General features: G+C 39.4%; 1 protein-coding gene and 1 long non-coding RNA gene across 10 annotated transcripts in view; one reads left to right on the plus strand and one right to left on the minus strand.

Moving 5' to 3' along the window:
• LOC148044625 (uncharacterized) overlaps positions 1-26,437 on the plus strand; it is a 156,944-nt gene that overhangs the window by 85,481 nt on the left and 45,026 nt on the right. The window lies entirely within an intron of this gene.
• The window catches only part of PTPRF (protein tyrosine phosphatase receptor type F), a 624,376-nt gene that overhangs the window by 45,562 nt on the left and 552,377 nt on the right, over positions 1-26,437 (minus strand). For 5 of the 9 annotated variants that reach the window (XM_087719818.1, XM_087719823.1, XM_087719819.1 and 2 more), the window contains 8 exons: positions 25,275-25,301; positions 19,535-19,652; positions 15,849-16,427; positions 15,042-15,139; positions 11,143-11,396; positions 10,375-10,465; positions 5,391-5,603; positions 150-301 (listed from right to left, as the gene is read on the minus strand). In XM_087719818.1, the coding sequence (XP_087575944.1) occupies positions 150-301; positions 5,391-5,603; positions 10,375-10,465; positions 11,143-11,396; positions 15,042-15,139; positions 15,849-16,427; positions 19,535-19,652; positions 25,275-25,301 (1,532 nt within the window). The remainder of the gene's footprint in view (positions 1-149; positions 302-5,390; positions 5,604-10,374; positions 10,466-11,142; positions 11,397-15,041; positions 15,140-15,848; positions 16,428-19,534; positions 19,653-25,274; positions 25,302-26,437) is intronic. The other 4 variants (XM_087719825.1, XM_087719822.1, XM_087719824.1 and 1 more) reach the window with 1 other exon arrangement.

Here is a 26,437-nt window from a genome sequence, read left to right on the forward strand (position 1 = left end):
TGGATAGAATCAAACTATCTTAGAGATGGCTGACTTTTATCTTAGAATTAACATTATATTAGTCTCTATGAAGAACTTAAGCCCCTTTAAGCTGCCATAATATGGGACAATAGTCACCATATCTTCTGTATGCATAGGCTGCTGCTTACCTTTTGAAGAGTAGGATAGCAATAACAATAATGATAATTAAGATGACCGCAAGGACAGGCCCCATCACCCACAGCATCTCTGGTTCATCTTGCTGCTTTGGTGATACCTCCATCACAATCTCATCTGAGTAGGGACTGGCTGCATACTTCTTCTACAGAATGGGAGAGAAGAGTAGACATAGACAATGAAAGTAAAGAACTTCTTCCATTATTCTTTTGTGATCTTCTGCCCAATAACCCCATGAGGTCCACCTGCAATTTTCTTGAGCAACAACCCTGGAATCATCAGATACTAAGACCAAAATCAATTGTCTCCCTTTTGGTAAGCAAAAATTCTGATATACAACAGCCAGGAAGTATTTCAATTGCCGAATGAAATGGTCCAGCTTAGACCAAGCTGCCAGTTTCAAATGCACAGAGTCAAATTACAGTCTTTGGTATTGCAACCAAGTGAATACTGTTGCTGATAGGTAACGACTAAGCAGTTTAGTTTATTAGCCATTTGAAAGCATGAATATGTGAGTAGATAAACAGGTACCACTTCAGTGGCAAGACATTATGTGTGCCTTGTCGTATAGTCATGCTGACTACATGACCATGCACATGTCTTCGGACAATGCTGGATCCCTCGGCTAAGAAATGGAGATGAGCACCGCCTCCTAGAGTTGGACATGAATGGACAACTGTAACTTTTATTTTTATAAACAGACCACCAAGCTTGATATGTTAGGGAATACCCACTGGGCAAACTACTGCATGTTAAAAATCATTGGCAACAATCTAAGCCTTGAAAAGAACATGTTCACCTAAGGTTTCCCACATATACGTCTGCATTCAAATGATAATCTATAAAGCTAGAAATATCCTTGCCTGGTGCGTTCACAGGTCAGCACTTAGGTATGCTATTCTCAAGTCAAAATAGAAACCATCTGTACATTGCCTTTTCAGATTGACCTTACAAGTCAGGGAGAGACACAAAAACAAACACGATTCCCCTTTTTATAGATAGTACTAATTGCTATGACCAAGGAAGCAGCATACGTTGACCTCTTTTTAGCCAGGGAAGACTCCTGCTGATCTAAAGTTGGGCAGCTGGAGAATGAAACTTTAAACAATCTTTTTTTTTTTTTTTTTTTTGCAAGAGATGCAGAAAACATATCTGTCTCTTTCTTGGGGTTCTCAGCTTCTCAGCAGGTTGTATATATATAGGGCTTAATCTGAGCCATATTTCAACTCTGGCTCCTGACCTTAATGCAAAAACTTGAGAAATAGTAATCAATACTTAAGAGTCCATTTTAATACTATTGAGAATAAATTCCAAATGTTCTGGGATTGAAGAAAGAAGCTCCAGAGATTTTGAACACCTGAACACATTCTCATTTTAGAAAGAATATATGCTAAATGATAATATCACCTATAATGTTTGCACGGTTCTTCAGGCCATGTTACTTAATATAATGAGAATCAAAAGGGAAGCTTTAGTTTATAGCAAGTAGGATTAACCAAGCTCAATATTAGAAGGAGCAAGCAAGGTACCAGAGCTTATAGTAGCCATGAAGAAACTGTAAGAGCACTGGAGCTTAGCTATAGAATAGCTGTAGCTGGATCAGTTCCAGGGAAGAATGGAGGGCAGAAAATATGGAGCTGATAATGTACTAAGAATAGGGAGTTGACAAACAGATCGGTTCCTTTGACCTTCTCTGGGCAAGGAGAAGATGCAAGATTGGCTAAGTTGCACCACATATGATTTCCCCTCACAAGGAGGGGGGGAAACTGGGAGCCAAGAAAACTTGTTATACTTGCTCCAGCTATAGTCAGAATCTTGTAAAAGACACTAATTTCACACTTTTTGGGGGCTAATCGCTGTTTTAGAAATTGCCTATTAACTACTTTAAAGAGATTAGATACCTTCAAAATGACAAGGCAGTGCCTTCAATCCTTAATATAAGAAACTGAAACTTTCTTTAAAAAGCTTTAGGAATTCAAACGAAACAGCAAAAAGCAACACAGGGTTTTGAGCATAGAAAGTTTTAAATGAATCAAAGGGTCTGAAAAAATTAGAATATTTGATCTCGAATATTAAGACTTTGAAATTAATTCTAGAGAACATATTTTTGTGGGAAAATATTCTAGATATTGGAGACAAAATTAGATATGACAAGCTAAGCAATATATAAAGGCTTTCAAGACATTTTTAAGGAATTGCATTGGGATACTGAATCACTGTATCAGCAGTGTTGTCTATTCTTAGGAGCAGTATGTTCCCAGATGAAACTGTTAGAGAAAAAAAAACTGCAACAAAATCTGAGAATGTGAACAAGAATTTGTCATTAGACATGCAAAAAATAAAATCACCTAAGGTTTTAAAAATTAAGATGAAGATAAGAATGCCAATTTCAGAAATTGGAATAATTTTGTCTTGCTGGACTTTCAAAAGAGGCTTTTTGAAGTTTTTAAAAAATTAGAGATGAGGATCAGCAATAGTATAAATGGATTAAAGAGCAAGATTGTTTTACCCTTGAAGGAACAAAGTTGCTTTATTGAATCAGGGTTGTTACTTTGAGTGGTTCTTTTTGGGTTCCACCACAAAACCGTGTTCGACTAAACCGCGCTCGACTAAACCACGTAGCTGACGTCATCAACAGGGCGACAACAGCGCGGAGACAGAAGCACGCTGTAAACGCTAAACCTAAAATTAACCCCTAAACCTAAACCTAACCCCCCTAAACCTAATCCTAAACCTAACCCTAAACCTAACCCTTAACCTAACCCTAAACCTAACCCTAAACCTAACCCTAAACCTAACCCTTAACCTAACTCTAAACCTAATCCTAACCCTTAACCTAACCCTAAACCTAAACCTAACCCTAACCCTTAATCTAACCCTAACCCTAACCTTAACCCTTAACCTAACCCTAAACCTAACCCTTACCTTAAGTTGAATCGGCTTGCTTTCAAAGCGCTATTTAAAGCGCCCTTCTTTCTCCGCGCTCGCTGTTGTTGCCCTGTTGATGATGTCAGCGACGCGCTTTAATTGGGCGCGGCTTAGTCGAGCACGGTTTTGACGGGTCATGTCTTTTTGGACTTGCTGACACCCAGACTGGAAAAATGTTGTCCATCACAACAGTCACTCGAGCCCTTGTGACCTCTAGGCTGGAATACTGCAATGTGCTCTACATGGGGCTGCCCTTGAAGAGCATCCGGCGACTGCAGCTAGTCCAGAACGCGGCCGCCCGAGTGATTGTGGGCGCACCGCGGTTCGCCCACATAACACCCATCCTCCGCGAGCTGCGCTGGCTACCTGTTGATCTCCGGGTGCGCTTCAAGGTGCTACTTACCTTCCATAAAGCCCTCCATGGTAGTGGAGCTGAGTACTTGAGAGACCGCCTCCTGCCAATTACCTCCCTTCGACCTATTAGATTGCACAGATTAGGCCTCCTCCGAGTTCCATCCGCCAGTCAGTGCCGACTGGCGACTACGCGGAGGAGGGCCTTCTCTGTAGCAGCTCCGACCCTTTGGAACGATCTCCCCGTGGAGATTCGTATCCTCACCACCGTCCAGACCTTCCGCACAGCCCTTAAGATCTGGCTATCCCATCAGGCCTGGGGATAAGGATTACGCCGCCCCACCCGAATGTTGAATGACTGTTGTGTTTTATTGTTATTATTTTGTTTATTCACGTATTGTGTTATATTGTCTTGCACTCCCCTTCCCATGAATTGTAAGCCGCCCTGAGTCCCCTCAGGGAAAAGGGCGGCCTATAAATAATAAACAATTCAATTCAATTCAATTGGATTTAGTGGTTCAGTGGCTAAGACGCTGAATTTGCCAATCAGAAAGATCGGCAGTTCAGTGGTTCAAATCCCTAGCGCCGCGTAATGGAGTGCTCTCCCGTTACTTGTCCCAGCTTCTGCCAACCTAGCAGTTCGAAACCATGTAAAAATGCAAGTAGAAAAATAGGAACCACCTGTGGTGGGAAGGTAACAGTGTTTCGTGTGCCTTAAGCATTTAGTCATGCTGGGCACATGCTCACGGAGACGTTTTTGGACAGCGCTGGCTCTTCAGCTTTGAAACGGAGATGAGCACTGCCCCCTAGAGTCGGGAACGACTAGCACATATGTGCGAGGGAAACCTTTACCTTACCTCACATTATGTTCAAGACTTTTTATCTCTGTACATGTATATTGTATCCTAATTGAATAGCATTTAAATTGGGTTTGTGTCTAATTGGTAAAATAAAATATTTTATTTAAAATATTTGTGAGCTTGTTCTCTTTCAAGGACATAATGTCATTTTTTGTTATGTTAAATTTTAGCCTTTTGTTTATATTCGGATACTAGGACCACTTTATGCCTTCTAAATGTGGACTTGCTTACAGTTGAGATATGGAATAATGAATTTTATATTTGTTAATCAATATATTTATTTTAGGGATCTGTTTGACCTTTTTGGTGATTTCTGGATTGGAGAAGACATCACTTATTATGATTTGCTTACAGTTTAAGAGTTGAGTTACGGGATTAAAAGTTTTATTACCTGTTAATTAAGGGAGTAACAACAGCGAAATTGTTTATACTTATTATGATGAGGTGAGAAACCGCAATCTTAGGTTGTTTTTTAAATTTCTTTTATGTTTTCTTGCATCTTTTATTCTCTTATTTTTTACTTTCTTTTTTTAGTATGCATCTTATTTACTATGTAATTAAAAAATTTAATAAGATTATTAATAAGAAATAGATGTAGCTGTATCTCAAAATATACCAAATACCTGGAAAGTGCGCTCGGCTAGCCATGAATGCCTTAGTACATTCATTCTTGTATACGGTAATACACAACTTGTCCTCAGCTGGCTGCTCAGAGTCCTCACCCTTCCAACTTGGTTGCACATTGGCTATGTCCGTCACTGAAGTGTTCAGACTGGGTGACTAATGGAGCATTTGACCAGCTCTAATGAGCCATTACAAGTAAATGAGGCTGAAAGTAAGAGCCACAGCATGGGACAGAACAGAAAGACCCAAATATCTTCATTATGTTGGACATTACTTACACATTTCACGCAGTAGCAGCACTCTATTACTCTTCCTTTCCTCTCGTTCATCCACACCAGTGTGCAACAAAAGATAATGCAAATGCTTATATGGACAGGCAAGTGGAAGGAGAAACTTCCACAATCTCCACTTTGCCAATAATTCAACAATGCTAACTTTGTAACTGTCCTTTTTTCTTTCAAGTGTTCTTACCGTATCACCATCCTCCAATGAAGCCAGCACAAAACAACGGTAGCTCAAATCTTCTGAAAGTGGCTTATTAAAAAAGCCTTTATAATTCTTTTCATCTCCCAAAACAAATGTTTCTGGCAGTTCTTCCACTTGGGCTGCGATATAAGGCTTGAGGTGTTCTGCTTGTCGACGCTGGCGCCTTTCTGTGGCCCCTTGGTTTATGGCCTCAAGTAACTGGGGAGTCAAAGAAAGCTTATGTAAGAAAAAGTTCTGCCAAATACCTTTATGAACTGTACTTCACAAAAACATATGCTTTTAATAATATTTGTTAATCGAAAAAGGTGCTCCTGACTTTGTGTCACCATAGACCAACACGGCTCCCCTCCTATAGAAGACAAGGTAACCTTTTATTGTATTAAGACAAAGGAAAAAGAATAGGTGAAAAGAGCTTAGGACAAGCAATTGAGTAAGCAATTGACAATACCCAATGCAAATGTTTATTTATTGGATTTCAAGACTGTACATCTCCAAAGAAGATTCTGGACGGCTTACAATATTTAAAAGAACTATTTAGAGAAACACACTGCATCGCATAACTACATAAATATTTTCCAGAAAAAAATGGCCTGGAAACAGAACCAGGTTTTAAAAAGACTTGTAGAAGACTTGGAGACTTAAAGAATGGGAGCTGTTCAATGTTCCCTCTAATTTTTTTTCAGTGTGAGCGGAAAAGTACAGTGTGTGAGCGGCACAGTTTCATGCCTGAGCACCTAAGAGAGCCACAGTTTGAACTGCTGTCGCGTCTGCTGGACATTTGCGCAACATTCCAAGCGTCAAGCGCCAATTGCGAGCGAGGTTTCAGCCCGATGAATGCCAGACATGAAAAGTGCCACTCAAACACTATACTTTTCCGCTCACCCTGAAAAAAAAAAAGGCTCTCTGCTCAGCTTTTACATTGTTAGACTGGCTAGAGACAGACATGGCACCAACAGGGTCCTGGGTCCTGGCATTTTGCAGGCAACCTGTCCTCTCACATTCTTTGGAATGCAACCCATCACATGTGAATTAGATTTTGCCAATTATCCTATTAAAAGATAATCCTATTATTCTAAAATACGACTAACTCAATATTAAAAACTGTAAATATTTGATGCTGATAAATAATAGCAGTAATTGTTATTTAGTATGAGTAAAATCAGTATTGATATATCAATATAATATCTATCAAAATTGACAATAAACACTAAAATAACAATACAAATATATAATGTGAAATATAAATGTAATAAATATAATATATAAATGCAACATAAATGTAATAAAATAATTTATCATGAAACTCTCCCCCTTTAAAGTAGTAAGATCAATTAAATAGTCTAGCAAGTTTGGACAATATGCTATATGTTATGTTACTTAAGAATATATATACCTCAGAGTCAGATACAACATCCACATCATTTCCAACTGAGTCAATAAAATTATATGCCATGCCAAAACTATTTTAAATAAAGATATGAAATTAATCAAGTATTGCATTTATTTTTCAAAATGAATGTACATTTTTTTATTATTTAAGTTTTGTACCCTATCTTTTCTAACGTTAACTTTAAAAAGATGTTACATCAGACTACAATACAAGTAATTAAATGAAGACTAAAATAAGTGTTTTGGCATATTGAGCTTTTTATATTTCTTTCTAATATTTCTTCCTTAGTTGAGAACTTCCTCCTCAGCTTACTTACGCATTAACTGTTTGTTGCTTTTATGGTTTATTCATTCACTGCTCCATCTTCAGTTTTTTTCACAGGGGGAGGGCTTCCTTCCTTCCTTCCTTCCCTCCCTCCCTCCACTCCTTTGGCCACCAATTTTGATCCAATTCTCTCTCTCTCTCTCTCTCTCTCTCACACACACACACACACACACACACGTTCTTTGGGGGGAGTTGAATTACTCCGCCTCACTGCGCAAAGTCGGCTCAGCATGTGTTCGGCCCCCACTTACGCCGAATCAAATCCACGGCCGGCGGGACCAAGGCAGGGGTTGCATTTCAAAGCCGCCAGTCCTCTTGCTTCTTCTCCTTCACCAGCAAAGCTCCCGCTGGCTTCCCGGCCCATGGCTTTGGCGTCTCTCCCTCCACGCGGAGCACCTGAGCTGGCTCCCGCGTTATCCCTCCCCCTTCCTCCTCTGCCGTGCTTTTGAGGCTGCGGGAGCTAGTAGGAAAGCGGCGGAGGGCTCGGCCGCTTTCCTACTAGCTCCCGCGGCCTCAAAAGCACGGCAGAGGAGGAAGGGGGAGGGATAACGCGGGAGCCAGCTCAGGGGCTCCGCGTGGAGGGAGTGGCACCACTGCCATGGGCCGGGAAGCCAGCGGGAGCTTTGCTGGTGAAGGAGAAGAAGCAAGAGGACTGGCGGCTCATCAAAACAAGTCTGGGGAGGTCCTTTTCGGGCGGCCAGTTCTAGCCGCCTGCAAAGGACTTCCCCACGTTTGCTTTGGTAGAAATCTCTGCGCGGCAGTTAGAAACCTCTGCGCGGGGATTTCTTTTTATGTGCGCGGCCGCGCGGGCGCGCACCTTAGAGGGAACAGTGGAGCTGTTATGTATGTCAAGGGCAGCCTCACTCAGAACACATTGTACTAGTCCAAATGAGAGGTGAGTAGGATATGAGTGACCATCGGAATTTCTTCCTCATTGAATAAAAGGTGCAAGTGCAACACAAGGTGTACAAAGGCTCTGATGGACACAACTACTATTTACTGTTTGAGCATTACTTATGAATCCTAGAGGATTTCCAGACTGCACACTAGTCTCAAATGGGGAAATATGACCCCTCCCAAGGCCAAAGATGAAAATATCTGAGATGGGGAAGTGTTGGGGTGCTATCCACTTTGTTTTTTCAGTCTTGATAGGGTGCCTCACTCAGCAATTTGATATAAATATTTAACAGGAGGGAGGAGAGAATTGAGCTTTGAGGGAACCTCCTTTCAACACCAAATGGTACTGACCACTGAGGAAGGAGGTGAACTACTGTAGCACAGTACCCCCACTTCTCATCTGCCTAACTAGTCCACAAGGATACTGGTAAACAATATTGAAAGTTGCCAAGAAATTAAGGTGTATGAGGATGGATGCAGCACCTCCACCCCAAATCTGCCAAAGGCCAATGACAAGCACAGCCAGTGCTACCACAGTACTATATCCTGGCCTAAAACCCCACTGAAATTGGTCCAGAACCCTTTATAAGTCCTGTCCAACCACTTTAACCAGAAAGGGGAGGTTGGAAACTAGATAATAGCTTCCAAAATATCTATTGTGGAAGCCGATGAATTTGAACTTTCAGAGAAAAATAATAGTTTGGCAGGCTTTGAGATGGATTTATCTTACCCAGCAAGCATACTTTGCAGTCTGGAGTACTGTCAGACACATTATATTTTCCATATTGTATGTCTGCCTTATAGCAAAGGTGTTTTGTTTTTTTATAAAATCCCATATGGTACTAACAGATTTCATAGGGGATCCAGATTAAAAAAATGAGGATCATAGTCACCCATAAATTTGTAAGAATGATATAAACATATCAAGAATTTAATTACATTGCTTGGAGAGGCTCTCAGATATTTAAGTGTGCTTTTTTAATGAATACAAACGGCTGCCAGGGTTTGAAACGGAAATTCTAATTTAAAGTGAAGGAAGGCATAATGTATATTTCATACAAAATGGTAAAAACAAACATACAGCAGCAGAGCAAATATGATGCCCTAAAAGTCAGACGTTATATAAAATCATGCTCTGATACAGTATTAGGGACAGAGGTTGATGACTTTTGGTCTCTAGAATGATATTGTTCCTTTGCATCCATACACTGGGTCTTCAAGTCCTATCTGTTGAGGTCAAATACACACACACACACACACACACACACACACACACACACACGCACACCAACCTTTTTGCTTGGAAGAGAGATTGTGAAATAGAATGCAGAAGGAAATGAAGTGTGATCCATAAATGCAGTAACACCTCTGGGAATTCTAGCATAATGACTTCTTTCAAGTTAAAATTGCAGGCAATTTTTAGATTTAGTTGGAGTTAATGGGCATTTGAGGAAGTTAGTGCTTCTAAGAACATTAAGAGATGGTGATAAACCCTGCTGTCCTAGGGGAATAATCTCACACATGCAAACACAAGGATATCCAGCTTCAGAAAATGCCAAATTCTCTATCAATACTACTATCCCCAGCACACAGGGTGAATATAACTACTGGTGACTGCTATAATTTTCTCAGTTTAGTATATAGTGCCCAAAGGCCCTTTGGAAAAGATGGGTCTTTACAAGTTTGTAGAAGACCACTGGAATAGGGAGTACTCTCACCATGGAGGGTAGGCCCCCATCCTTGATGTCCTGAGCAGATATTATCTGTGTTGTATTGGCAGATTCTACCAGGCAAAAGTGGCTTTTTTAGGCACCCTCATGCCACTAAGGTTTTAAAGGTATTAACAGCATTTTGAATTGTACTCGGAAACCTACTCCTAGCTAATGCAGTTATTCAATCATTGTGTTGTTTTATTCATGAGGGGACTCACACATATTTATCATTTAGGCCCGGAGTGTCAAACGTGTGGAGTCATGGCGGCATCACATGATGTATCATGATTTTGCCTTCCCTTCACTAAACTGGGCATGGGCGTGGCCAGCGCATGATGCATCCAAGTTTGACATTCTTGGTTTAGGTGCATGGTTCTCCAATCCTTTGGTTTGCCTGAGCCATACTGAATCAAAAGGAGTAGTTTTGGGCCACATATAAATATATAATACAGTTAATGTATCTAAATAACAAACTTCCTTTAAAAAACATTCTTATAATCTCACGGGACTGCAGTACTAGCTATCCAGGGCTGCGGGTGGTCAGCGGGCCATGGGTTGGACACACCTGACTTAGGGGATCACTGATTCACCTCTCAACTAAGAAGTCTGAGAACCCCTGCAGTAGCATATTTCTTTCTTCTCATACCTGGTCCAGTTCCATCTCATCTGGACTCTTCCGTTTGGAGGCAAGCATGCTGCTTGTGTGCTCTATTGGTACCACCACAATGTAGTACGACCTGTGAAGGAAGAAGAGAGAAACAGTGGGTTCTAGAGATAATGGAATGCTCTCCATAAAATCCCTGTAACGGTCCCTCACTGCTTCACTTTCTTTGCATTCTTCAGACTGTCATGAATTAAAGAAATAATGTTGTAAAGCCTAGTTTTTTTAATAGCGAAGTATCAATTTCAGTGGTATGTTATGGAACTATAAACACAAATGAGACTTCAACAAGCTTTGCAAGGGATTTACATTCATTACTCAAGTAATTGGGCAGATAAGGTCATCCTGCGTCCTTTAAGAGGAAAGAAAGGGAGATTATAGCTTTATGGCCTTAATTAACATAAAGAATATATAACTCAAAGAGGCAATATGCAATACAGAAAAATAATTGTCCAAAATCAGAATCCTAATAGGTTGCTACTTCAATTCCTATAAACTAATCTCTTGTATATTGTCCTTAGTATTGTGATATATTTTAGAGCATTTTGTAGTTGAATAATTAATCAGAGTCTATGAAATCTGACGTGATTCCCAGTGATACCATCTTACTACCCATACAAAAATATATTCACTCTTCAAGGATTTCCTAATCTGAATAGGAAAATACAGTACTTATTCTACTGTATTGTGTTTTTGGAGAACATAGTGGCAGATCAGTATCAGAATGGAATCAGAGATGTGGAGAGAGTATACCTGACTGGCACAGAAGTCTTCACTTTGGGGAGGGTGAGGGTGAACTGTCCATTATGGATATATTTGTATGTGGAACCAGGCTTTGTCTGGAAAACATCAGGTGATGTCCGGATGAAGACCCGATGTTGCAATGCGCCTGCACTACTTCCCCGGTTTGTAAGTGCAAAGGAATAATTTGTGTCTGGCTGCAAATCATTAATCAGCTTCTTCATAGAATGTCCATCTACCTCCACTGTCTGCCCATTGTATAAAATCTGAAAGCAAAATAAATAAAGCAATGGATTTCACTCTTAGAAATTTTGTCCTGGAAAAGAAATGAATTTTGTCACCAAATTTCTATCTCCAAGTTGGGTCTTTGCTGTGATCTTCTGATAATATGTGAAAACTGATTTTAACCGTAATCGATACTAAAATGAGGTATTTATCTTGGGAGTTTCTCAATATTGAGATAGCACTCGTTTTCTAATTCCACTTCAACTGGACTCTAGATCTAGTTCTTAAATTGAAATTATCTTGATTCTGTGGGAATGTTGTTGTCCAAAATGATCCCTTGTGTATTACTTTGGAACTTAAAGTACATTTTGTTTCCATAGAGTGCAATATACTCTGACGATTCCTATTTGAAAGGATGATTTCAAAAGGTGGCACTCAGAATCTTCATTGTGCTAGTCTTTGGAAGAAACAGCAATTCATGGTGCCTCACTAGTTTTTTTAAACTGATTTTTAAGTATAATTTTTATAGCAGAAAATCTTAAGATTAAAAACAATAGAAATATTAGAAAAAAAACAAAAAATAAGGACTAAATAAGAAAAGAAACAGAAAAAGAAAGAAAAGAAGAAGAAAATTAAATATAAAGGTTTTGTTACTGATTTTTTATGTTGTTAAGAGAAAGACAGATATAGAGAGACAATAAAAATTCATTTCCTCTCATGGCTGATGCAGACTTGCTCAGATAATTCCAGACATCTGGAATATAGTGAGCTGTCTCTGCTTTAACAGCCAAACTTTGATTCCATCTTTAACTACAGTCTAACTGTGGCAAAGCAACAAAAACAATCAAAAACTTCTCCTCTGTTTCTTAAATAAGCACCTAATACTTGCTAAAAATGAAGATTGTGGATGGTAAGCCAATAGTCTATATGAGCGGTCCCCAACCTCCTGATCTGTGGACCAGTGTCGATCCGCGGCATGCCAATAACTGGGCCATGAAAGCAAGCAAAGCCCCATCCACGGGATGCAAAACTGTGCCCCCTTCAGTCCGCAAAAAAACCTTTCTCCACAAAACAGGTCCCTGATGTCCAAAAGATTGGGGGGCCCTACTCTATATATCCAGTAATATTCTACTTACAATCTCATGAAAATGGGTACAGTGAGTCACATTTCACAAGAAAACACACATCTAACAATCCTTTAAGAAATAGGGAATAAGCACTCTTATATCATCAGGTTCTGACTGCAACAGACATCTTATCATAATGCCACTACTCACTCCACCAGACCAGGTTTTTTTTGGGGGGGGAGGGGAAGGGAATTTATCTCCTGATCCAGATGAAATAATGATTGTTGCTAGAAGAAACTGAAAACCTCACTATTGATTTTCAGTAAAGAATTTCCAGAGGTCCCAGTTCTCCCCCCATTAAAAGAAAGAAAAAAAATGTGAGATTTATCGAACACCTCCATGTTATAATCTGGACAATATAGGCTTTAATTAAATCTGTTAAAGAGAAAGAGGACACTCTTTGGGCTGTAGATTTAGTGTGCAACTGTTTATCAAGTGAAGATAATGCTAATTGTTCCCGTGGAGATTTATCAGCAGTGCTTATTAATTATTAGGCTTTGGCATGGCATTCTACATGTGCGAATTAAACAGTTAGGCACATGGGGAGGCTTGTTTGGAACATTCCTGTTTCACAGATCATATCCAGGGCAGTTATTCCTTCGGTACCTAACCCTGCACATAACCTGCACATCTAGAATCAGCAATAGGTATAAGGAAGCTCATTTACACTTCTTATAATTGCATAGCTACTCCACAGTTAGCAATCCAATAGCATCATCTGCTCCCAAGTCTCCATGTGGCCAGCTTGCAGGGGAAATTGCTGTCAACTCTAACTTAACCCTCATCAGCAACCTAAGCTATATTAGCCTAGCCAGATGGACCTTCTGAACTTTACATACAGTAGTATCTTGATAAATTCATTAGTTCTACTGAGAACACATTGGATTTGTTGAACTGGAAATAAGGAAATCCCAGCCCAGAATCCACCATTAATAAATGTGTCAGGCTTCCCTGTCAAGGACTCAGCAGTAAATCTTTAAATCCTGATTTTAACAGGCTTGGCTAGGCAACAGAAGTCTCTGTCAAGGTCATCTTCCTTAGTTCCTGCAGGAAGCTTAATCTACAGCAGCGGTTCTCTGTACATTCAACGTAGTGTGACTAAATACAAATCTTTATTGCAACCTAGAAGGCTTATTAAACAGCTGATTCTCGTCTGTCACGGTGAAGGGACAGTTCCTTTCTTATACTCCTGGGACTTTACACCCCGTTGATGCTTCTTTGTGTCTTTTCCATGCTTCCATGGATTCTTTGCTCTGTATTTCATGGCCCTGAACCTCAATATTGCTGACATAATTTGTACCTCTGTTTTGAGAACCTTTTGGCTTAACTGTCACAGTATATCCGCCCACTGCTAGCAAGGTGAGCAGGCACAATTTCGTACCAAGATGCCTTTAGTTTGCTCTAAGGCACTTGTTTAGAGTGGTCAGATGTTCAGAATTATGCCAGACAGTCGGGATTTTGTAAATATTTTCCATGTCTTCTCTCTGGTGGCTCCCCCTTTGCCTGCCATTTTCATTGGTTCATGTCTGCCTTCCTGTAAGTTTAGCATATTTAGGTTGTAAAACTCCAGGCATCCATAAAGATGGCATCTCTTTGTTGCCATCCAATGAAAGTCCAGATTTTTGTAGCCCAGATATGATATTTCTGCCCTGATTTCTTGCAGGAAATTTAGAGGCAGTGAAAGTACATCCAGACATGAGATTGACTTGGCTGTCCTCCAAGGAGTCTGCATGATGATGGCAAAATGATCTGGGTGGAAAGGAAGTGGGAGACATAAATACAACATCTGATGCAAGATTCTGACTCTTTATCTTTTCTGTGGAGGCTTTCAATACAAAATTAAATAGTTTGCTATGGGCAGCTGATGCTGCTAGGGTCTGCTAGTTATAAAGGCAACTCCCATCCCAGGTCTCATTGTGTATATCAGTAAGAGATAGAAAGCATGGAAATACACATGTGCATGTGGGAAGATAGGGTTACCTGTATCAGCCTTCTAAGTACATTTTTTATTAGGTGGAGGTACAGTTTGTTCTCTCATTATGATCTTTTGCTTATAATTTTTTAGGGTTACTATCTTCCTTTTTAAAAAGCATTTTAATAGGCATATTATGTTTAAATATTACCTTAGCTAAATGAGTTACTCTGAATAAACTCCCATGGTACAAACTTTATGTTTCTGTGCCCTTTACTAATACAGTCTAATAATTCAGCAGAATTTAGGATATGCAAGGAATTTGGAGGGTCTGCCTAGTGGCTGATTGCTACACTTTAGTGACTGAGTCTTAAAGGAGATAGGAATGAGAAAGTGCAGGTAACTCTGCAGCAGCTAAGACAAAGCATTCTGCTGCCAAAATCCTGATGTGTCTGTCTAGGTTTATATGCTTAGGTGGTTTCAACAAACAATGACCTGGTGGCAGCACAACAACTGTTTTCAGATAAAGAGTCTGTTCCCTTATCACTTTTATCAAATCAAAGTCAGATTTAGGACTGCATGGAAGACTCTACAGTAATTACTACACTTAGATAAGGCTTCTAACTTGGATGCTGATAGATCCTTACCTTGAATGGTACTGCCGATTTATAAGAATCAGGCACTTCCCAACAAAGTAGCACTGAGGTTTTCATCACTGCACTGACACGGAAATTCTTTGCGAACACTGCAATTAAAAAGACTTCTCTTGAGCATTGTCAGGGGAACAACTAAAGGCAACTGTTATCCAATCTTGCCCTTTCACATCTTACATTCAAACTAACACAGATTTTTCACTTCCTCTTTTGGCTCTTCATCACCAAAAGTCAAAAGAGTTACTGGGTACTGGTTCCTTAAAGAAATTCTTTTTTAAAGTTTACATGACATTGGTTGTGACCAGAGGTGGTATTCAGCCAGTTCTGACCACTTCTAGAGAACCGTTGGCAGAAATTTTGAGTAGTTTGGAGAACCGGCAAATACCACCTCTGGCTGGCTCAGCCCCCATGTATTTGCTGCCTCCTGAGTCCCAGCTGATTGTGTTGGATCTTCTTGTGTTGCCCTGCACAGGAGAATGGAGCTGGAAAGCAGGTTAGTGGGGTAGGGAAGGAATGGAAATTTTACAGTATCCCCTGCTATGCCCAGCCAAGCCACCCCACGCCCACAGAACCGGCAGTAAAAACTTTTGAATCCCACTACTGGTTGTGAGTATAAGTATAATCTTTATTGTCATTGTACTTAAATACAATGAAATTGGTTACATTGTGATACAATGTTCATGCCTATTCTTTCCCTCCCCTATTATAAGGTATAGTAAGATTGAATAAGATAAGACCAAATGGGACATTTTTTACCCATTTTCTATCATAGGGATTCTGACCACATCAAGAGGCGCCTACCTTGTTCCATTGGCATCGTCCTTGACTGAATGCTGGGGCTCAGAGGTCCCGCTCCCTTGCTAGTGTGGGCTCTAACTTTGATGTCGTAAGTTGTATCAGATTTGAGATTGGTCAGAGTGATACTTTGTTCCTTAGTAACATTGGTCAGGTTTTGCTGGCTGTTTATGTCTCTGTATACAACTGTATAGTTGGTAATTCTTCCATTCCTCTCAGCCAGCAGTGGTGGATTCCAGGTCACTTTAGTGGTAGAGGTGGTAAGCCCAACCACCTCCAGGTTCTGAGGGAAGCCACTTGGTGGCTCCTCTGGAGTACTTATTTCCTTCTCAAACTCCTCCCCAGGACCTGCCCTATTCTTTGCAGACAATTTGAAGATGTAAGTGGCACCCTTGTAAAGTTTGGTCACGGTGTAGTGATCGTCATCTTTTCCAAACTGAATTACTATCATCTTCTCTTCATCGGCACATTTGTATCGCAGCATGTAGCCCAGGAGCTCTCCAACCATCTCTTTGGGCGGGAGCCAATTGATTAGAGCAGTGTTCATAGATGTTGTACTGATCATCATAGTAGGTTTGCCTGGGACTGTGGAACAAAAACAGGGTATTAGGCTATGAATGGAAGCGAAATTTAGATTTTGAAGCATTCAAATAGCTACAAACGGAATCCTGCATCTACACAGATTTTTCTGAGATTATGCTGCATCAGATTGCAGATAAATGATCCCATATCTAAATGAATTAGAATGTTTAAAGCATTTTGCACACCCAGGATGGCACATGTGAACTTCCAAAGTGCCCGGAAGTGGTTCGGCCTAGGAAGAGCTGTTCTTCATTGTAATTCTGAATGGGTAGCTCAGTTTTTACTACGCTCTGTATCCCATACTTAAATAAAAATAAATATTTTGTCCAAGGCTTTATTTTATGGGATGGTGGACTCTTTAACTCCAGAAAAAAAGAATAATGATTAATCTAGCATGTTATTAAGTGATGTAGCAACATGCAGAAGAAACCAAATTGTAAGACAAATAATTTAAAATGCAGAAAATACAAGTTTGGTTTTTAGCTTTATAAATATATCCAAATTTAACAATTATCCATATTACAACCAAAAACAGTATCTATGGATTCCTTACCCAGCTCTGTCTTAAATCTCAGTGCATCTATCTAAGCATTCCTTGAACTCCAACATTTTTCAAAATGTCAGATAATGCAATCTTGGATAGTTTGAACAAGGTAAAAAGTATAATTATAACATAGATATTTGGTTACTTGAATAAGTTATTGAGGACATGCCCAGACTCAGCTTTGGAGTCTCTGCTAGTTTGATGCAGAGAAATTTCATAGTAGCAGTTATAATTTCACCACCTGTGTGAGCTCCTGAGAGAGTGTAGCATGCTGCTTGCAATCAAAATACACTGCGTTTAAGCTGATGAACTGGTTCCTGCTAGGAATGCTGATGTGATGGCTGTGCAACAACCTGATTCCAAATTTTGTATGAGCAGTACAAATTAAGGGCTGCTCCCATCAAAGCTTAACACCTGCTGTATAAAATGAATGGTTTCATATTTCAGTTACACCCACAACAGATACATCTCTTTCCCCCACATCAGGTGAAATTGATGTGTAAATCCAACCGCTGCAGAACCATTCAGAGCCTGTTTACTGCCAAAATAAGCATTAGCCTGTGTTGGATTGTGGCACCCAGAGACAAATCACAACAACACAGTAATATTCCACATATGGTTTGAGTAGGTTTAGCTAAGTTATGATGATGATGCTCCTCTGCAAAATTTAGAATTTAGATTATGGAAAATGTTTTAGCCAACTTTTTTTGTTTCATTGGATACTTTGGTGGTAGTGTGAACAGAATTGATATGACAGAGAAACTAAGAGATGGCAGCACTAAGAATGGTACAAGGAGGAATTTAAATAAGTTTTGATGGAATGATTTTGTAGAACTTGGAACTAATCTAAAATTTTGTCAAGACTACCTGGCATAGATTAGATCAGAAGATGCACACTTTTTATATGACAACAATGCTCCAAAGGTATTCCCGATCTCATTTGTTCTCCAGATACCTGGCTTCTCTTTCTACCATTGCATTAACATTTCTGGAATGAGTATATTCTTCAATGAAAAAGTGTTTTAAGAATGTCTGTTGAAATTTGGCAAATACCAAGACAGGAGTAGATAATCTTTTCATTCATTGCTTTAAAAAAATAGTTTAAAGTTTAAAAAAATGAGCAAAATCTGAAGCCAACAGAAATTAGCATACTGTAAACAACCAGGCATCATTCCAAAACAAGAGACTATTACAGAAAGTCCTTTAAAAAGCTCTGCATTGTCTCATTTGATATACTTGGATAAGACTGTAACTACAAATCCTGAATATAGCAGGCAGTTCCAACTGAATCTTAGTGTGCTTTCTATTGAGGACCTCTATGTGTCCCCAAGTCCATTTCCATCATCTGTTTGTTTGTCCTTATATAGGCAGGAAGAAGAAACAGGCATAAGAAATGCAGCATTTCCTTAATCAAGGATAATAATTTCTGTACTGCAACAAATTTCAATGCTCTTCTGTTTTTGTAGTTTTATCTTCGTTTCAAATATCATTTCCAAACAGTCGACAGAGTTAAGTACTTATTCAGAAACACAGCTCAGAAGATAAGATTGAGTCCTACACAACATTTAACTCATTACAATTGTATACTTCGGTAGTTTCCAATCTAAGGCATCACTGGTGGATTGAGAGTCTAATATGGGTAGTTACTGATACAGGTACCAAAAGATTTTTTAAAAAAATTGAAAGTCTCAGGAAGTCACTAAATCTGATAAAATTTTATTATTCATGCTTGATGTGGGAATTTCAATATTTTTAAAAAGTTGATAAATTTTTTTAAATTTTGGGTATTTGAAGTTTGGCATCAGGCAAAAAATTATCTGTGCTGCATGGTGCATATAATAAACACAATGTTGTCAATTCTTGGTCATATTATGTGGATTAAAAGCTGTTGTCCTGATCCAGATAAAGGAAAGATTAAGAAGGACAGACACAAATAAAGGCATCTAAATGAAAATATATGTTTCCCACCATGTACCTTGTAAGGACATATAATTTCTTCTCTTTGTTTCATATACTAAAGTCAAGATAATTCAATGAATTATAGATAGGATCAGAACAGACAAAACAGTGCATAGGACCATCAACATCAACTGATGACTATATGCCTGAGATAGACAAGTTAGAGCCTATCCTTGCCATGAAATGTGGTAATGGCCATCAGTATAAATGATTTTTGAAAAAAGGTAATTCATGGCAAATAAATCTACAAAAAACTGTTAACCATGAGAGCTAATAAGAGGTGAAGGATAAAGTAACAAATACCAATAATTAACACAACAGTATCATTGTATTCCGGTTCTGATTGAGACATCTGCTGGTTGCTAATACCTGTAGATTACAAAGGATGAAGTGGCCCTTGGGGAACAGAGGCCTGTATTTAGTTTAGTTCCATTCGCTACCACCTGCAAACAGTCTACAGACTAGGCGTAGAACGCTCAAATATTCCCAATTTATTTGAAGATGTACATTTCTGCCATGATTCCAATTACATCAATGATTCAGCAGCTCAAAAAAGATAGTAAAGTAGGCCTGTTCATCAAGACATATTGTAGAACAAATGCCTGACCTGCTCCAGTTGTAGCAATCACTTTGGCTTTGCTGCGGGCCCCATCCCCTTTAGTGGTATAGGCTGCGATGCTGACAGAATAGGTCGTTTCTGCTAAAAGGCCCCCTATGATGGTTTCCTGTAGGGAGAAAAAAATATCATATTTATCAAGCAAATTGAAAAGGAAATGAATAGCAGAGCATGTCTGACTCTCAGATATACTCTGGAGTTTTCCTCTAACCAATTTAAAAGTGTGTTTGTTTTCAAGCTCTTTCAGTTCTCACAGCTAATATATATCTTCACTGAAACTGCAGAGTTAAAATTACAAATTGGAAAGGCAAGTTTTTTAAAGATTATAAATACAGGTTAAGAAACTTCTCTTTTCTCAGATCAGGTACACAGATATTCAACTTTTCCCCTCTAATTTAAGCAGAAAGCAGAAAACATCTGGAGACGTTTGTGGAACTTTACAATTATAATGCAATATGATAGAAGTTACTTGTGGTCTGATAAGTGAATAATTTAGTCAATAAACAACAAAATAATATCTCTAAATTGAATGTCTCCACTGAAGAATCAAATGCTGTTGAGCAGCTAATAAAAATAATCAATCATCCCTTAGTGAGGCACTGCCTTGTCGTAGTTGTGCTGCTAGCATGTCTTGAGAAATGTGAGAGCTATGCTACACCTTCAACCATCCTGGACAGATGTCATCAGAAGAAGCAGATGAAGAGTGTCTCTCCCATAAACAATATGGTGAGAAATAACCTACAGAAACCTATATTGGACCAGTTATTACTTGGGTCAATAAGACCATGCTAGGTGTTGGAGTTCTGGACATCTGGTGACAAGTGGACTACAGGATTCAGGATTGTTGACTGAGCAACCAGGGCCAGCAGCTGCAGAACTACTGGAAGAAAGGTTTCCTACCCATTGCAAATCTAAAAAGACTGAAAACAAAGAAATAATGATTTGCTATTACAAATTCAATAAAAAGAGGATATCTGAAAAAGGATCCACCAGTTCTGGAAAGAACAACATCAGAATCAGAAATAACAGAATAGCAGCTAGCAGGTCAGCATCAATTTATAATATGAAATAAAATGCTCAGAAAAGTAGAATTAGAAGAGGTCCTGCAAAGGTCTGTCCAGGCCAAAGAAACCTAAGCCTTGCCAGAGGTAGCTAAGACAATAGAGACAATAGAGGTTGATGGTAGAGGAAGCCAGCCTAGCTATTAAACCATTCTCATTTCCAAACCAGGCACTCTCTCCTCTAACTTCTCAGAAATAAAGAAACCTTTAACTGGAAAAAAAAAACAGAAGGAACTGAAATGAAGAATAACTGAGCATCTAGAATAGCACAAAAGCATCAGAATAAGTTTGCCTGATTGAAGCTTGTTAAAAAAGGAGCTTGCACAGGCATTAAAAGATGCCAATACTGTAATATCAAACATAAGAACCAGCTCATTGCAAGAAATAAACCAGCTGATGTACAGCCTGGTTGCAATTATAACTGAACACCTGAGATGCAAAAATCAACAAAGAAGAAAAAAAGTCAAATGGTGTAAGTCTTGGTGGTTAGATTGGAAAACAAGATCAGCAAGATAGAATAGAAAAAAGAAAAGAAGCTGAAGAACAAAAAGACCTAATCAAGAAACAACTGCTAGAAACAAGGAAAACTAAGGAAGCACTGGAAATAATAAAGCAGCAAATAACAGCTATAGCCAAAATGATCCGCAGATACGCTCAAACTGCACACTGCAGAATCTTCAATTTCAATTGAATCTGAAAGGTTTTTACCAATCCATCAATGGAGACTGCAGTAAACCAATCAACATCTGACAAAGAAAAAAACCAGCTCAATTCCAGGAGCAGCTATGGAATAATCCAAAGAAATATAATTTGTATGCACCTTAGACAAAGGAGGTGGATAAGAATAAAAAGAAGCTGAAGTGAAACAACTTGTACTAATAGCAGAAATAGTATAAGAGAAAATAGCAAAAAAGAACAAGAAATGGTCAGTACCAGATAAATTGCATGCTTTTTGATTGAAACATCTGATTGGTCTACAATGACTCATTGCCAAGCAGTTAACAACATACTGCAAGAATATGGAATGGAAGATTGGTTAACATCCCTGATAATGAAAGATCCAACAAAAAGGATTGCATCAATCAACTAAAGGCCAATCACCTGCTTAACAACAACTTTCCAATTGCTAACCACTGTCTGATAGCTGATGCAGCCCAACAGCATCTAGTTGAAAATAAAGCCCTTTCCACCTTAGTAGAAAGGAAACTGCCCAAACAGCTAAGGAACAAAAGATCAGTTCCTAATTGACTAGATGGTACTGGAAAGCTGTAAGAGAATGAAGACCAACTTAACTGTAGTTTAGATTGATTTTTACTATCTCTTACTTTCATTTATATATAAAATATAGCAATAGCAGTAGACTTATATACCGCTTCATAGACCTTTCAGGCCTCTCTAAGCGGTTTACAGAGAGTCAGCATATTGCCCCCAACAATCTGGGTCGTCATTTTACCCACCTCGGAAGGATGGAAGGCTGAGTCAACCCTGAGCCGGTGAGATTTGAACCGCTGACCTGCTGATCTAGCAGTAGCCTGCAGTGCTGCATTTAACCACTGCGCCACCTTGGCTCTTTCCAAAATGCTTTCCAGCATCACTGTTTATTGAATTTTAAACCACTTATGGAAGACAAATTTTATTTTTAGAAACTGAGTCAAAATTTAACAGAAAGGTTCCTCGAATCAACAGGTCATGCTATATTATATGCATGTGGTGTTAGGAAAAAAAAAATCTGTGTTGCAATGTATCACTTAGATACATGGCAAAAACAAAAAACAACTCCACCATCAAACCCCAGGGCAGGGCAGGAAACTAATACGACTGTGATTACAAACAGAGCAGTAGTTCTAATTGGCAAGAAAGTTTTCCTACAGAACTCTGCAATACATAACAAGCTTACCAAAAAAAGAAAGCATTGGGATGGGCAATAAGATAAGTGGGTGAGGCTGACAAGTTAAATCATTTGCTGTTATATGCCCAGGTGTTCAATAAAGTACCCATCCCATAAATTAAGAAAATAGGTTGAAACAACAACCAAAGGAAGATGTAAACTCCATAGAAAAGAAAGGCATGGGATGCTAGTTTTCCTTTTTCATTGATGTACTCACAGTTTTAAAGAAGTGTCTAATCATATTTGAATGGGTGGAATTGGTTTTGTAGACTATGGCTAGGGAAAACTACTTTTGAGGTAGTTCATATGCTTTTTTAAACAGAAGCCTTGTTTTGGCCTTGAATAAATGAGTTAATGAGCACTCTGCAGCTTGATTAATCAAAGTGATATCAGTTGATGCAAGACCCTTATTTAATTCATCCCAAGAATGAAGACATTCAAAAACCAGAGCAAATTTTCCTATTTTTTCCCTGCACGGAGAAAGCCAAAGTTTTGTGTTCATATAGCAGGCATCAGATACCCTATTCATTGAACCTGTGTGCAGGTCAGTGACGTGCGGTGAGGTTTATGGCTGGTGAGGCACTGACACGGGGGTTTCAAATTTTTTTAGACTTGTGGACTTCAACTCCCAGAATTCCACAGCCAGGCATGCTCAGTTCTGATTTAAAGCAACAGCATTTGTTTTTTTCTTTTGTGAAGTTTCCTTCATTCTTTTTCTTCTCCCTCCCCCCCTCCCTCCCCCATCTCTCAAACAGACACACACACAGAGAGAAGTTGGATTGGACTATCTCCTCCCCTCTCTCACTCATTCTCTCTCAAACAAACACAAACACAGAAGTTGGATTGGAGCTTATCCGAGCCTTTGATTGCAGGCGAAGCCACGTTGCCTTTTCAAACTTGTAATCAGTGAAGCTGGGCTTATATAGTTTTATCCAGCTGTGTGTGTGTGTGTGTGTGTGTGTGTGTGTGTGTTTGAAAACTCAACATGGCTCTGCCTGCAATCAAACTACACTTGGGGAGGGATCTACACTTGAGGATGAAGTTTGACTTCCTCCCCCTCCCTCCGACCCACATGTACCTTTTCCAGCTGTTTCAGAGAGGATTTCAACTCTGCTCTGCCTGCCATCATGAAAAGGAAAAAAAAGTAAAAGGAAAAAGGCAAGAGCTGAGGTCAGGCTGAGCTAGTTGTTGCCAGAGTCACCGTGGATGACTCTGCTTAACTGTTTAAAAAAGCCTCTAAAAAAATGCCCTCTACAGGAGGAGGCAGGAGAACGACATGCCTCATCTATGTCAGGAATTTTTTGGCTTTTAACCCTTGCTTAACTCTGCTTGGGTGATCATAAAACACCAGACTACATGAGGCACGTTGTTTTCCTGCCTCCTCCTATAGAGGGCACTTTTTAAGAGGCTTTTTACAACAGTTAAGCACTAAGCAGAGTCATCCACGGTGACTCTGGCAGCAACTAGCTCAGCCTGACCTCAGCTCTTGCCTTTTTCCTTTCACATTTTTTTTCCTTTTAATAATGACAGTGGTGAGGCTCTGTCTCCCCTGCCTCCCCTGACTGCACGTCCCTGGTGTGAAATAGAATTCATTTGCAAATCAACAGGTTGTATGATTTAGTATGCTATGCAAAACCATTCTGACATATTTATTTATTCTGTGACCAAACTGAGTTCTGTCACATAATTCTATTGGGAGCAACCTGTTTAAAAGGGATCAAAAGGTTTTCAAGCAGAATATAAAAATATTAACTCTGTACATGAGAACTCTGTACAATTGAGTATCCAGGCACAACATTTTACCAAATCTTTACTATAATGGATAGAGTATGACACTTTCTTGATTTCTCAAAATCATTAGCATTTCTTCATTGTTTTCATTTGGAAACCCAAATTAAAAAACACCAATCAAAATGACACAGGAATTAGAATAGGAAAAGATTCCCCTTTCCCTGGAAGTTTGCATGAATGACCTGAATCAATCAAAATACATTAATCATGTCAATTAAAATAACATGGAAAGAGAAACTAAAATATACAGCACTACAGGGTATAAACATCACCCAAAGAAATAGTGAATACCACAGTGCACACAAAAGAGATATTCTTACATGCTAATGGAGAAAGTGAAGCAGGAAGAGGGAGGAAAGAAAGAAAGAAAACATGGACTGTGAGCAAAGAAAGGTACCATTCCAATGATTGTAGGCATAGGGCTGTCATGGCAAACCCCTTCAAACATAGCCCTTCTCTTTAAGAAGGAATGGAAGTCATACCAGCTAGTTTAAGCATTCCCTTTCTCTCTTGGTTCCACTGTCCAAAAGGGCAATGTTCAAACTTCTTCCTTCAAATTTATATTTCAAAATTACTTCCAAAAATTGAATTTGACTGAATGTGATTGTTTTCGTATTGTAGCCTGTGTTTCATAGCTGAGAGAGCAAAGTATATTTCACGTTTGGGAACAATGAAGTTTAAAGATTATATAAAACTGATTTTGCCAGTTGGGCAAGGACAGTAAAGAGGGACTGCTCTCCCTTCAACTGTCTTAAATTGCATTGCAACAAGCAGGAAATAAAGATGACAGAAATGTCAATTGCTTTTCTGCATTATTTGCAATCTAAATACCAATTTGTTCAGGATTTGTAGCTGGTTGAAGCTCCAGAGCAGCTCCTCAAAATATCTGAGGATTGATGGGGATGTTTTGACAGCACTATGCACAAAGATTTCATAAGATGATCCTCAGAACCTTTTGATCCAAGCAAACACACTAATAAATGGTACTTACGTGGTCAGCAGAGTCCTTAAGCCTCAACTGACGGAGACGAGAAGGAGGAAAGAAAATGGAGATAGAATAAGGGAATGGTGATGCGGATTAACACATTCATACGTGAGAATTGGCACTAGCAAGATCCCAATAATATATACCATTCTTCACAAACGTATCTTTAAAAACGTAAAATGCATTAGAACCTGATATTTAACTTGCTTTCAATTGTCTTAATTCTCACCATAAAGCTAAGCAAGAGAGCTTATTTTTTCAACTTGTGCAAAATGACAACTGCAAACCTAAGTATACCTAGGCATGCTCCATCGAAACAAACTGGAACTTAGGACAAAACTAGCCATGTATCTGGTGGCTTAAGGCAATTATTACATCTAGTTCAGGGGTAGCTATGTGTTATGGCCCACCAGCGGCTAGTGGAACCGGCAGCAGATTTGGATAGTGAGAAGGTTGGGGAGGAACATAGACCAGTCCTGGAGTCTGGGGAAGGCTCTGATGAGGGCTCTGTGTCAGAGGCAGAGTGGGGGACAATGCCATATGCCAGCTGGCTTCAGAGTCAGACATCAGTGAGACAGACAAATAGTTGGAGCCTGTTCACAGGGTGTGCATGCAGAGTTGCCAGATGAAGGGAACAGCTAAAGAACAGGGGTCGACTTGGGAGCAAGGCTACAGGTGGATGATGAATGGCCCCTCCCAGAGGAAATAAAAGAGGAGCAAAAGGGGAGTGGAGTTTGCAGGAGACAATTAGTTCACTTAATTGGCTCGTGACTCTCCAAGACTCCTTGCCAAGTTTTCCAGATATTGGCCTGGCAGCTCTCCAAGCCAGATAAGGTCTGTGACTGTAAATCCTCCCTTGAAAGACTTTGCTGTATGTAAATGAGCAGAATTCACAGTAAATTAATAAAAGGGTTTTTTGTCGGGACCAGGAGTATGCTTCATGCTCTTGGGAAGCCTCAGTCAGAACACTACCTTTGATGCTTCAAACAAATCTCAGAATCTTTCACTATTTACCGAGGAATTGGTGGGGACGAAATCTCTTGGTGAAGAGATACAAAACCAGTCTGACATAAGTACTGCTGGAGGGCACTCATGAAAAAATCATGACAGTAAGGGTGGTGAAATATCACTATATGGCTCTTCCATGCCCATGTGTTCAGAGGCCTTGT

Source organism: Thamnophis sirtalis, unplaced genomic scaffold (genome assembly GCF_051295495.1).
Source record: "Thamnophis sirtalis isolate CommonGarterSnake01/CBP01778 unplaced genomic scaffold, rThaSir2_p1.2 scaffold_7, whole genome shotgun sequence".
NCBI lineage: Eukaryota > Metazoa > Chordata > Lepidosauria > Squamata > Natricidae > Thamnophis > Thamnophis sirtalis.